Source organism: Heloderma suspectum, chromosome 4 (assembly GCF_057233095.1).
Source record: "Heloderma suspectum isolate Gila_16-S chromosome 4, 16-S_ref, whole genome shotgun sequence".
In the NCBI taxonomy this organism is placed as follows: domain Eukaryota; kingdom Metazoa; phylum Chordata; class Lepidosauria; order Squamata; family Helodermatidae; genus Heloderma; species Heloderma suspectum.
In genome coordinates, this window is record NC_139461.1 from 310768218 (window position 1) to 310782166 (window position 13949).

General features: G+C 49.4%; 1 protein-coding gene across 1 annotated transcript; it reads left to right on the top strand.

Annotated features, from left to right (window-relative positions):
* The first annotated feature begins 208 nt into the window (after positions 1–208).
* C4H20orf202 (chromosome 4 C20orf202 homolog) lies at positions 209–8001 on the top strand. The gene is made up of 2 exons (XM_084848436.1): positions 209–421; positions 7445–8001. Exons 1-2 carry the CDS (start codon positions 356–358, stop codon positions 7664–7666), a joined length of 288 nt encoding a protein of 95 aa, XP_084704562.1. The 5' UTR covers positions 209–355; the 3' UTR covers positions 7667–8001.
* The last annotated feature ends 5948 nt before the right edge of the window (positions 8002–13949 follow it).

Sequence of the window (13949 nt, forward strand, 5' to 3'; positions counted from 1 at the left end):
TGTTACTTTCGTCAGCCTCATCCAAGCAAGGGCCCTTTCTCCGCTCGCTTCTCTCTTTGGCATCCTGCGTTGCTCAGGAGCTCCCCGCCTTGCCACAGAATGGGCTGCAGGCAGGGGGAGGGGGGGATGGCGCCCCCACACAGGCGCACACAGCGCACGTCCCAAGTCGAGTCCCCAGTTGCGCCTAGCGCCGCTGCACAGCAGTGACTGCGTAGCTGCTTGCCAGAGCTCCAGATCAGCTCGAGGAAGAGGCGGGAGCGAGAGGCGCCGGCCTGCACACTTCGAAGGCCCCTGCTGCCCCTCCGCAAGCAAACAGGGCTTGGCTCTGCCTGGGGGGCCGGCGCGCGTCTCCAGCATGCAGCTGGAGGGAGAGCAGAAGCTGCGCATCGAACAGGCGCTGGCGTGGCTGAGGAGGGAACTGGTAAGTCACAGCCTGTCTCCCCGTGCGCAGGTCCTCCATAGGCAGCCCACAAACAGAGCGGAGTCACCATCTTCTTCCCCCCACCCAGCAGAGCAGTTGTGCCTGCCGCAGCTGCACCACGGCAGGCAGGAATTCAGCAGGTGAAGCTTGACAGCAGGCGCCCGGATGGGAAACTCTTCACTCGCTGAATTTCTGCCGGCCACAAACTGTTAAAAATGCAGAAGGGGGGGCGGGGGCGGGGGGGCGCCGGGCATCGCGGCGGCGAGCCTCACATCCAGGCCACTGGGCTGCTCCAGCCAACCCGGCAAGACTCCCCCACCCTCTTTTTCTTCCGCGTCCCATTCTCCGCTACTGCTGACAGAGGCACACCTCCCATCGTGAGCGATTGGTCACGTTTGTATCCCATCCCCCCTGGGAATTGCTTTAGCGCAACGTAAGGACCCCATTGGCTCTGGGCAACTACCCTGCAAGGTAGGCTAGCCTGGAAGATGGTGATTTGCCCAAGGAGTCCTTGTGAGCTGAGTGAGGATTTGCACCCGGGTCTCCCCAGTCAGAGTCCAACCATCTTTGCTTTACCACACAGATGCTTGTGAAGCATCATGGAAGGTGAGACTGGGATGTCCCAACCACCATAAGCAATGGTGCGCCCCCACCCCAGGGCCCCACGTGACGGCAGGTTGGCTCATCTTAAAATTTAGCCGAGGAACAATATTCTTCAGATGCCTGCCTTTTCCTGTCAGAGTTGTGTCTGAACGTGTTCTCAGTGGCTGAGCTCCCTGGTGTCGTTTTCCAGAATGAAGATTTTGGCTTGTTCAAAAGGTGTGTGGTGTTCACGGTGGAGGCTGGTGGCTTTGATCCTGGTGGGGACATAAAGCCATTCTGGGTTTCAGTCACAACCAGGCAGAACTCCAAAGGAGCTAGCCAAGGTGCTGAATGCTATCCCCAAAATAGGTTTGGATTTATGACCCCACCGAAATCAGAGCCACCAGCCTCCGCTGGGTGTTCCTCACTTCTGCAGCCAACTTTTTATTTTATTTTCCCTAGAACAGAGGTGGGAAACCTCAGACCCGGGCAACCAATCCCGGTCCACCTGGGGTCCCAATCTGGCCCTCCAGAGCTTTCCAGAAGACGACTGTTTCTGCTCTAAAAGTGACAGCCCACAGCATGCGCTTCCACAGGGTGCGTATCTGTCCCTTGCATCTGCAGTTGCGCACCTTTTGGGTGCATGGAGACAGTAGTGAGTGTCTGTGCACGGGGAGCTGCAGTCCCTGGGGAGTTTGTCGCCTGCATCTCCTGCCATGCACAGGATTTCGTTTTCTTGAAGATGCTTTTCCTGTGGCCGCCACATGTCCTGCTGTTGTGGGGATAGGCTTCAGATCCACCACATTCCGCTCATCTGGTGGCCAAAGGCTCTGCCAAAGTCTGTTCTTCTGCTCTTCCCCTTGCAAGGGAAGGGGCTAAAGAGCCCTTTGCCTTCATTAGCCATTCAGGGCAGAACCTACTACAAGGAGAAGATGATTTTCCACCACCTAAAGAGGGACTTCCCATTCTGAGGGTTCAGCGCCAGCGCCAGGGTTTGGGGGGCCCTGAGCAAGATGCCCCCATGGGCCCCCTCCTTCCATGAGTCTCCCCTCTCACCACCACCTTCACCAGCTGCTTGTGCTCCTCACCCTCTTTCTCGTCATGGCTCCCACTCGCTTGCTTCAGGCAGAGAGCCAGGGAGCAAGGCGGCCGCGGATCCTCCTCCTTCCCACCAGCACCACCGTCTGGGCTGGAGCGAGAGGCAAGCGAACAAGCAGGTGCATTGATAACAGGAGGAGCAATTCCAGGGGGGGTCTTTTCACTGGGCCCCTGCTGGGGTGTGGGCCCTTGGATCCATAACCCTCCGGCCACTAGGCGGCACTACACCATTTGGCTTCAATCGGCTTTTTTACCCAGTGCACCACCTACAATTAATATCTGGCTTTGCTGATAGGAAGACACTCGTGATGCTCTTTATTTCTGCTCTCTGCACGCTCAGGGGCCCGTGTGACTTGGCCAGGGCAAGGGACAAACCTGCATTGCAGCCAGGCTTTGGGTTGAATCCAAGATCATTCTTCCACCACAGGAAGGAAACCACTGGCAGGACTCCCCCATTCTCCCCACTGGCAGGACTCCCCCATTCTCCCCCCCCAACCCACAGCACAGCCTCCAAGCCTGCTCCAGAGGTATCTTTCTGCCAGCGAAATGACAATCTTGGATCCAAACCTTCAGGCGTGGGCAACTTGTGGCCCTTCAGAAGTTTTGGCCTCCTACAATCCCTTACCATTGGCTATATTGGCTAAGCCTGATGGGAGCTGTAGGCCAAAACCAGGGGAGGCTGGGGGCTCCAATGTCACTGGGGTGGTGAATCCGCTCCAGGTTTCAGTCAGAATCAGTCAGAACTCTGAAGGAGCTATCCAAGGTGTGAAGCCATCTAAAAGAGCTTGGATAGCTCCTTTAGAGTTCTGACCAGTTCTGACTGAAACCTGGAGTGGATTCATCACCCCACTGACATTGGAGCCCCCAGCCTCCCCTGGTTTTGGCCTACAGCTCCCATCAGGCTTAGCCAATATAGCCAATGGTAAGGGATTGTAGGAGGCCAAAACATCTGGAGGGCCACAAATTGTTTTTTTTTCTTCCCAGAAATGAGGTCACCCATTGCTTCTTGGTCTCAGGTGTTATCTGATCCCTGCAACATCCACCCAGTGACTCATTTGATCTGCAATCTCCATTTTGAAACTGAGCCTTAGCTGCAAACCTCATGGCCACATGACCTGGCTAATGGTTGAACTTTCCTGTTTCTTCCCCATCCCCTGCTTCTTCAACCAGCTAGCCTGACAAAGAGTTCTGGAGGACTCGAAAGCTTTCACAAACTGTGGAGCCATTTTGTTTGATCCTAATAAAGGCATTTCCTAACTGCGTGTTTTGGATCTTCCCCCTGGATTTTGGATTTTTTACTTGTGGACCAGTGGGCTGTCTTTGTTTTTTGGTAGATCTTGGAATCCAGTGCTGCACTGGGGGCCAGACAGGGAGCCTTTGGGGGCTGGTCTTGGTCTGTGGGCCTCCAGCCACAGGGTAGAATGTTGGACTTGAACCAAAGAGGCCGAGGATCAATTCCCCACTCAGCCATGAATCAAGGGTGGCCTTGATTCCCCCACACTCTCTCTCAGCCTAGCCTACTGCCACAGGATGGTTCCAAGGATAATGTGGGAGAGCTCCTTAGAACAAAGGTGGATACAAATCAGATAATTTACATAACAGCCCTTTGGACAAACCTGTTCGATGCATCCTAGCAAGGACTCTTGTCACAATTAGAGATGTGAAGGCCTGGCAGAGGTGGGGAGACAGAAAAAACTGGGGTGGGATGGAACTGTGGACACGTGGCATCGGCAGCATTTCTTTTTGACTAGGAAAATGTAGTTAGTTAGTAAGTTAGTCAGTCAGTTAAAACGTTTGTATCCCACCCTATAACAATTAGGATCTCAGGGCAGCATACAGATAAAATCAATTTAAACAGTATAAAACAATAAATAATTCAAACAGCTAAAATCATATCAAACCATTCAACAAGCTAATACCAATTGAAAATTGAAAACAATAAAACTGTTAAAATAGTGTACAAACTCGGGGAATCCAATTAGCCCTCAAAGGCTTTGGTGAAAAGCCATATTTTAACTTGGTGCAGAAATGAAACCAGTGTCTGTGCCAATCGGGCCTCCAAGGGGAGGGCATTCTGCAACCAGGGTGCCACAGCAGAAAATGCTCTCTCCCACATCCCACCATGGTGTATGTCTCACACTGGTGGGACACAGAGGAGAGCTCCTCCAACAGATCACAAAAGGGTTAGGGTAGGCCCAGACAGTGGCCAGGTGGTAAGCCAGATTTCAGAGAAGAGCAAACAAGAAGTTAGGGATGTGTGGATTTTGTTAAATTAATTCCATTTATGTTCCACAGATTGTCAGGTGTCTTTCATTCTGTCTTCTGATCACTGACAGAATTGGATTCCCCCCCCCCCCGAATTTTGTTCTACTTGTGCTAATTCACATTACTGCTAATTTGCATTAGTGCATCTGCACATTAGCGCATCTGCACATTAGCACCTGTGCACATCAGTGCAAGTGTGGTTTAGCACTAATGCACAGTTGCACAAATGCACATTAACACAAATCCCACCCCCTAAGTGAAAAATCAGTCTGTAAGTCCACAGAATCTGCATGACTCGGAAAAAGCTGGTCCGCTACAGAATCCTCAGGACGGATTCAAAAAAATCCAAACTCATTTGAATCTGTTGCAGATTTCTTTGACATCCCTACAAGTAGATCACAAGCAGGGGCAAAGGGTTGGGGGAGGGGAGGTGCGGATGGTGCTGGCTCCTTGCACGAGTTTCAGTGGCAGTTGAGCCCTAAAAAAACAGAACCGAAAACCAAAATGGGCTTATTATTGGAACACATCCAAAGACCTAAACATCGAAAGCAAAGTATAAGGCCACAGCAAAGTATAAGGGCACAGCAGCACAGAAAAGGAGGCTAGTTTCAGAAGGAGGAGGAGGAGGAAGAAAACAAACTGCAAATGCAAGGCGGAAGAGAACAAAACTGGGGGTGGGGAGGAACAAGCCACCAAACAATACTTTCTGGGCATTGGCATAGTGGGGCTTACAGCAGGGGAGGCCCATTCATGGACCTAGTTTTCCATGCTGCAGGCAGACCAAATGGCTCTTCCTTCCAGGCCCCACTGTGATGGGGAGCGAGGGTAACGTTTCACTCTTTCCTCCTTAGTATTCATAGCTTTGCACAACAAACTGAACACAAGGAGACAAATGCTGCTCAAGGTGACTCGAAGGTCTACAAGAAGTAGAGGCGGGCAGCCGGCGGGGGTGGAACCATCTGAGTGTGCTGTGAGTTCACTGGCATAACGCTGCCTTGTTTCTGAAATGGGAGGTGCGGGGGTCAGGCGTGACTGGCCACCACACCGCTGAGCATTTGGTCAGTGCTGATCCTCAATGGGACGGAAAGTCACTCTGTGCATGCTCAGTGATCCCCTGCTTTATAGTTACTTCACATATTCCAGGACATTGCAAATATGTCATCAGTCTTAATTCTGCCTCCCACACTGGAATCTTTAGAGCCTAGCAGAAGACTTTATCAGTTGGCATTTTCAAAACTCTCTTTCAATGAGGGAGGGCCCCAAGATCTCTCTCTCTCTCTCTCTCTCTCTCTCTCTCTCTCTCTCTCTCTCTCTCTCTGGGCCAACTGATATGACATGACATGTTATCTTGGGTTAATTAACCCATTTTGAATATGCAACCTCCAATCTGGGCGATCCAGGGTTGTGGCATGTCACGTGAACCCAGCTATCATGGGATAATCGAGGGTTAAACAACCCACATGTAACCCTCGATTAGTAGTTGCATGGCTGGTTGGGACATGCTGGGAGTTGTAGTCCAACATATCCAGAGGGCACCAGGTTGGAGAAAACTGCCCTAGGACATCCCAGCAGTACCATATTAGCTTGCATCAAAAACAGAGTCAGTCCTTCCACTGTAAATGTGGCGATCGGTCTCTGGGATAATGCTACTGCCATCATCAGATATTGACCTGGTTCACATGTCATGGATAAGGCACCGTGGGTTGTTCTAGGGTCATCCAACAGTTGTTTAACCCCCAAATAACCCATCACACCCAGGTTTGCACAACACAACAAGCCATAGTGCATTTCCGCCATGGCTTGCATATTCAAACCAGCGGTTGGCGTGCATCTTGGAGCCCCACAGGTGAATTAACCCAAAGTGGCTTATCGTGACATGTGAACCAGCCCGGGCTGGTCAAGAAACCCATAAAGATGAGGGGCAATGTAGATACAGTATTATGTTAAACATGTTTTAGCATTTAAAGTGCTAAGCATTAAATTTTAAATACAGTATTATGTTAAACATGTCTAAGCATTTAAAGTGCAGGGTGTTGTTTTTTTAAAAAAGGCAAATGGCATTAGCGGGGAGTGCGCTGATAATGGGGGATTTCCTCCAGATGGCAACTGCAGCTTCAGAGGAGGAATTTTCCTCAGGGTTGCAGCACGGGAAGAAATAGTTAAATTCTCCCTCCATGCCTGCTTCAGTCCCCATAATTACTGGGTCGGGGGAGCTGATGCTATTTGCATTTGGGGGGGGATTGCTTGTTCAGTGCAAAGATGGATTCAACCTCATATCATGTCTGCTTTGGCCCCAATGCCAAGCAGAACTATAAGCCTTTCCAGGGATCTGTGGTTGGGCAATGCTTTTATTGGGACCAATGAAAATCCTGCAAAAATGTGCAAGCTTCCATGTTCTCCAGAACTCTTCATCAGGCTAGATGGTACAAAAAGCAGAGGAGGCTGGAAGAAACAGAAAAGTCCAAAAATTTCACCAGGTGTTGTAGTGATGTGTTTAGATGGATCCAGTCTCAAAATGGAGATTTGCAGTCTGAATGGATTAGTTAGGGATCAGATTATACCTAGCAGTGCATTTAGGAATAGAAACAATGGAGGCTGGTGGCTCTGATGTCAGTGGAGGCAATGAATGTGCTCCAGATTTCAGTCGGAACCGGTCACAACTCTAAAGGAGCTCTCCAAAGTGCTTTGCTTCACACCTTGGAGAGCACCTTTACAGTTCTGACTGAAACGTGGAGTGGATTCACCACCCCACTGAAATCGGAGCCACCAGTCTACACTGGATAGAGAAGCAATAGCTGATCTCCATTCCTAAAAACACAAAGGCTGGCTGTAACTCTGGGAATGATGGAAGTTGCCTTCCAACACATCTGGAGGGCTCCAGTTTCAAGAATGCTGGCTTACTCTCTTAACTAGTTAATTGTGCCTGTTTGCATTGATCATCTGATTATGGGGCATCCCCCGGCTGCTCCCACAATGTAACTAAGCAAGCCCACCAAGCATTCATCAAAACCACACACACGGATCCCTGGTTACAGGTACTCAAACACCGCTTGCTTTCTCATTTGCTTCCTTGTCCAGATGGAAATGCAGCTCCAGGACCAGCAGCTACTGGAGAAGCTGCTGCAACTGCACACCACCTTACGGGAACTGAAAGTGGAGTGCGCAGACTGGGAGAGCACCGATCCAAGCAGGGACGGGTTTGGATCCAGAGCCCGCTCCAGTTCAGAAGACGTGGGTGCCCCAGTTCCACCAAGAAGGTCCCTCAAACTAGGGACAAGCAGGAGAAATTCCCTACCATGACAGATTCTGGGAGTCGGTCCATTTAGACAGCTTGTCTCTTTCGCCAAGGAAACACAACAGGCCTGTGCGTATTCTGTGCCAGCTCCCCCCAGCCCCCCAAAAGAGTCAAACTCTGTGCTCAGGAAGCAGAATGCATTATGCAGAACAAGTGTTTGCATTATTAAGGTATTACGCATGCATAACTTACTATGTGCCCATGATTCAATTTTGCAAATATTTTGGACTTGGGTTTTTGCACAAAGGGAAGAGGTTGGGGCCAGTTGCCAGTCCCAACAAATTGGGATGAAGACCCAAGGTGTCATCACCAACACCAATAGCCACATTTTTTTAATAAAGCACCTAAAATTACTAGGCCCCATCCAATAATTTGTTTTGAAAAAGGACAACTCTCAGTTGCAAGCTCACAAATCTAAAATTGGCTGATATAATACAAAAGGTAAGGGAATAGACTAGAGCAGGAAATAAACAAAAAATGGGACAACAAAAAATTCTAAACCCAAAACAATCACAGCATAAAAGTTTATAGAAGAAAACAGAGTGCAAAATATTTAGGGTCGCTGTTTTTGAAAAGAAAGAGGCATGAGCAAAGATCAGATCTCCATCATCAAACATGATGATCTCCATCATCTTCTTCTCGTCTTGTTTGGCCCAAAGGGAGGTCTAAGAATAGGGAGATTGTGGAACCTCCTCCACTTGCAGCTGTATCTTTCCTGAAGTTTTTAAAATTCTGGTTTATATTCTGCCCTGGCTTCAGGCAACCAGGGGTACTTTAATTGCATAGATGGGGCCATGTCCATTAAAAGCCTCACAATCGAAATAGACTGCATTAAGCCAGCTCTCCCAGCCTTATACCCCCCCATGCTGGCTGAGAATGGCCATGCTGGCTGGGAATGATGGGAGTTGTCATCCAACACATCTGGAGGGCACTAGGCTGGGGAAGGCTGGTGTAGACAATGCTTTCACCTCCCTGCCTTTGTCTCCCAGGCCATGGATGCCACATGGCATGAAATTTTCTCAAGACAAATGCAGTGGAGGCTGGTGGCTCCGACGTTGGGGGGGGAATCCACTCCCGGTTTCAGTCAGAACCAATCAGAATTCTAAAGGAGCTATGCAAGGCACTTTGGCTAGCTCCTTTAGAGTTCTGACTGGTTCTGACTGAAACCCAAAATGGATTCAAACCCACCCACCCCCCAACATCGGAGCCACCAGCCTCCACTAGATAAACGGAAGGAAATTGTATCATCTTTGGGAATATGTTGTTGTTGTTGTTACATTTCTATACTGCCTGGTACCCAGAGCTCTCTGGGCAGTTTCAAAAAGTTAAAACATTAAAATGCAATTTATAAAGTTTAAAAACCATTTACATAAAAACATATGGACAATATATACAAACAACATATAACTAAAAACAACTTCAAACTAAAAACATTTTTTTAAAAAACCCAACAATAAAACAACACAGCTTAAAAACAGAATGCAGAAGTCAGGAAAAGGAACAAGAGCTCTAAAAAGGGAAGGCCTGCCGGAATAATAGCATCATTAATGCAGGCTCATTTCAACCGGCAGGTCATTCCACAACTGAGGGGCAGCAAAGGAAAAGGTCCTTTTGCATGTGGCTGCCAATCTCACGTTAGGCAGCTGCAGCAGAGAGCCCTCCGAGGACCTTAGGTGGCAGACTGGGACATAGGGGAGGAGGCGCTCCCTAAGGCACCTTGGACCTAGACCATGCAAGGCTTTAAAGGTAAGAACCAGCACTTTATATTTTGCTTGGAAACACATTGGCAGCCAGGGTAAAGAATTTAAAACCGGTGTAACATGGTCTCCATGGGATGTCCCAGGGACCAACCTGGCTGCCATATTTTGTACCAGTTGAAGTTTTCGAACTAAATATACAGGCAGCCCCAAGTACAGCGCATTGCAGGAATGAAGCCTAGAGGTTACCAGCATGCGCACCACCATTACCAGGTCCGCATGTTCCAGGAATGGGCGTAGCTGGCATTTCAGCTGAAGTTGATAACAGGCACTTCTCACCGTTGCCTCTACCTGGGGTGCCAGGAGCAGGGTTGGGTCCGAAAGCACCCCAAGCTATGAACTTGCTCCTTCAGGGGGAGCGCAGCCCCATCCAGAACTGGTTGACATACCTCAATAGCTGAATTAGGACCCTTCACGAGGAGCACCTCTGTCTTGCCTGGATTCAGTTTCAGCTTGTTCTCCCTCATCCAGCCCATTACCGACTTCAGGCAGTCATTCAGGGTCATACCTTCCTTAGACAAAGATGTTAAGGAGAAATAGATTTGGGTGTCATCAACATACTGATAACACTCTGCCCCAAACCTCCTGATGATCTCTCCCAGTGGTTTCATGTAGATATTGAACAGCATCAGGGACAGAATGGAGCCCTGAGGGACTCCACATAATAGTTCCTGTTTCGAGGAACAACTATCCCCAAGTGACACCATCTGGAACCATCCTGAAATAAAAGAGTGGAACCACTGGAGAGCAGTGCCCCCAGCCCCCAACTCCCTCAGGCGATCCAGAAGGATACTGTGGTCGATGGTATCAAATGCCGCTGAGAGATCCAAAAGAATCAATAGGGATGCACTCTCCCTATCAATTCCCAGCTGAAGATCACCCATGAAGGTGACCATGGCAGTCTCAAATCCGTATCCTGCTCTGAAGCCGGTTTGAAATGGGTCCAGGTACTCTGTTTCATCCAAGACTGCTTGGAGTTGAATGGACACCGCCTTCTCAATTACCTTGCCCCAGAATGATAGATTACTTACTGGCCTATCATTATTGAAGTCTAGGGTGTCAAGGAAGGCTTCTTCAGAAGCGGTCTAACAATTGCTTCTTTCAGACATGATGGAAAATTATCTTCCCTTAGGGAGGCATTAATAATATTCAGCAAAAGTTGCTTTACCATCTCCCCTCCTTGGACTACAAGCCAGGATGGGCAGGGAGTGAGGGGGCAGGTTGTCTTTTTAACCAAACCCAGCAGCTTGTCCACATCATCAGGAGTCACGAGCTGAAAATGATCCAGTTTAATCGTGCAAGCAGAGTTGCTGGACACACCACTGTTGATTTCTGTCCCCATGACAGTTTCCAAGTCAGCTCATATCTAAGAGATTTTATCTGCGAAAAACTCATTAAAGGCATCACAGCAAGCTACCAAAGGCTCTAAGATCAGATTGGGGGTGGGGGGACTGACTCAGCTCCCTGACCACCCAGAACAGCTCAGCTGGGCACGGGTTTGCGGACGCGATACATGTAGAGTAGAAAGCTCTCTTTGCTGCACACATCACCACCTCATAGGTCTTGAAATGATCCCTATGACGTGCCTTGTCAGATTCAAGTTGAGGTTTCTGCCATCTGCGCGCTAGTCATCATTCTTGCTGCTTCAGCTCCCTCAGTTCTTCTGTAAACCATGGAGCTTGTTTGGAAGCAAGTAGGAGAGGACGTCTAGGAGCAACCATGTCAATAACCCTGGTCAGATCTTCATTCCACTCAGAGACCAGGGACCTGACAGGGTCGGCAGCTGCACCAGCCAAGAAACCCCCCAAGGCATTTTGGAATCACATCAGCCTTTGGGGGCAGATCATTTTCATTGGTCCTCCACCCCTGCAGAGGCGGGTAGTAGCCATGATACCAGCCCTGACCAGACAGTGATCCATCCTTGACAAAGTGAAGACAGATAAAACCTCCGCCCACTGATCATTCTCCTGATTAGAGCAGAAGATTAAATCGAGCATGTGACCAGCTTCATGTGTCAGCCCTTTGACCACCTGGAACAGGCCCTTGGTTGTCATAGTTTCCATGAACTCCTGAGCTACACCTGGCAAGCTGAACCTAAGGGGGATGTTGAAGTTGCTCAGGACTAAAAGCCTGAGCGATTCCAACACCAGCTTCGAGACCAGCTCTGTGAGCTCAGTTAGGGACTCTGTTAGGCAGCAGGGTGGCTGGTACACTAACAGAATCCCCAGTCTGTCCCCAGTCCCGAGGCCAAGGTATACACACTCAATGTGAGCCAGTTCCTTCACAGTGAGTCTGGTCAGGGGGATATTATCTTTGTGGACTGCTGCTACACCACCTTCCCGTCCACTTCTCCTTACCTGCTCTACCATGGAGTACCCGACCAGGAGAAGCTGTGTCCATACAGGTCCATTTATCTCCCCCAGCCAAGTCTCTGTAATGCATACCAGGTCCATTTTTTCCTCCAAGATTAAATCATGGATGGTTGTGATCTTATTCTAGACTGACCTGGCATTGCAAAAGACCAAAGATTTTGTGGGTGGCTTGGCCCACTCCCCAAGGCACCACCTGGGCTGACAGGGCAACCAGAAGTCTGGAAAAGTGTAAGATACCTGCCAGCACCATATCTCCCCATGCCCCCCCCCACTGTTATTGCCTCCCCTACACACATAATGCTGACTTTGTCTCAGAACAGACATCAAACTCAGCAACATTCAGCAGAATAAAACAGTAGAGCCCAACATCCCATCTCTCATCTGGAATCTCTGCTGTTTTATTTTGGACAGTTGTTTGTGAAGTAACCCTCCGTTTTTTCTTGGAGATTTGTCTTTCCAACTTTTTTTCATCAACTATGAGGACATGAAACTTGATTTAAACCTAATACCCTAAATATCAAGTGTGGAAAACCCTGAAGGGGTCAAGTTGAACCCTGCCAGATTTGATTTGATTTTTTAAAATACCTGGATGATGGGAAATAAGTGACGGACTCTCGTTACCCTGGCCTCCAACAACTGCCAGGCATCTCTTTGGCTTAGCTGACAGTGATATCCACCCTCTGATGTCCACCCTTACAAAGAAGCACCCTTCATCAGCCACCAGGAATGATACACCAGATCTCTCAAAGGCAAAGACAGACCATAATAGACAATGACTGCTTCAGTTCTATTCAGCACCTGCGACATCCATCCTTGTTTTTCCTGTCTTTTTAAAATGCAAAGCAGCCACAGGTGACTTCAGGTTGGGGGGGGGCCTTTGGGGGTAAAGGGAGCATGGAGAGATATTTAACTATTTCCCTGCTTATTTGTCCACTCAAAATGTCACACAGATGCAGTGGCTTTGCCACTCAGCAAGGGAAAATGTATGGGGTTCGTGGATCCCCCCACACACACACATCTTTCCTCCCCCTCAGAGAGAGAAACTGCTTGGGAAGGGGCAATTTTGAGTGGACTAACATCTGGCAAAGAAATCTTCAACTGCCCTTCCCCCATACTGCCTCCTGCTCTGCCCCCACCGCCCAAGAGAGTCTGAATTCTTTCTCCAGGAGATAGAGGGTGACATGTAAATGGATGGGGAGGAGGATCCAAATGATATGACCCTGTGCAGCTTGGTGTTGAACATCATTACATGACCTTACCCCTGGCAGAATTATAAGGTACGGTCAATTTTCCATCTCCTTAACACAAAACCATCTACAAAATCTACAAACTTGTTTTACCAGCTTGCCTGCCCACAACATCCCTGTGATAGTCATTTATGGCCTAAAGGGACAGGGCAGGGGGAAGCTGTTGTAATCCCTATATGCCTACAGGCTGTTCTCACTCACCATAGGTGACCAGGCAAGTCACTATTACAGGACTGCCCTGATATTCATTCCTCCTCAGCTCAAGGAACTGAGAGGGCATTTATGGGGAAGGACAACTGCTCAGTGGAGGTTGAACATGTCCCAGGTTCAACCCCCAGCATCTCCAAGGATCCTTTGCATGCAGAGCGTCCCAGGTTTGATCCCCAGCATCTCCAGGCAGGGCTAGGAAAGAATCCTGCCCCAAACCCTGGAGAGCCATTACTGCCAGTCAGTGTCGACAATACTGGGCTAGGTGGTTCCTGTGAGTCATAGCAGCAGCCCCTCGCAGCCAAACCCATTGAGTTTGGAACTCAAAATGAAACCTGAAAGACCTGGACCAATGTACCTAGTCAGGCCCAGACTGGGGGGGGGGGGCATAGGACAACACCCAGTAAAAGCTCCTGCTTGGGGGGTGGGGGGCTTGCTCAGAAAATATGCTGGCTTGCTGCCACAGGCCTTGTTCTGTGTTCTTTGAGCCGGCCTTGTCTTCAGCCTGCTACGGAGTTGCTTTCTAAACTCCACTGGCCCCTTGGCTCCGCTTCTGCTGAACTGCTCTCCACCCCACCTCCGGCCCTGCTAAGCTTGCACCATCTCAACTAAGTGGGAAGTGCGTCTCTTAATGTGGCTCCAGGCTCTTCTTTTGCTCTCTGCTCTCCTATCTTTCTCTCTGCTGAGGCCTGCCTCTCTTCGCCT

What these genes read in the sequence shown, in the direction of transcription:
- C4H20orf202 (XM_084848436.1), top strand. Translation starts at nt 356, where the DNA reads ATGCAGCTGGAGGGAGAGCAGAAGCTGCGCATCGAACAGGCGCTGGCG. An exon ending in CGTGGCTGAGGAGGGAACTG is followed by an intron (nt 422 to 7,444) that starts GTAAGTCACAGC and finishes TTCCTTGTCCAG; the next exon opens with ATGGAAATGCAGCTCCAGGA.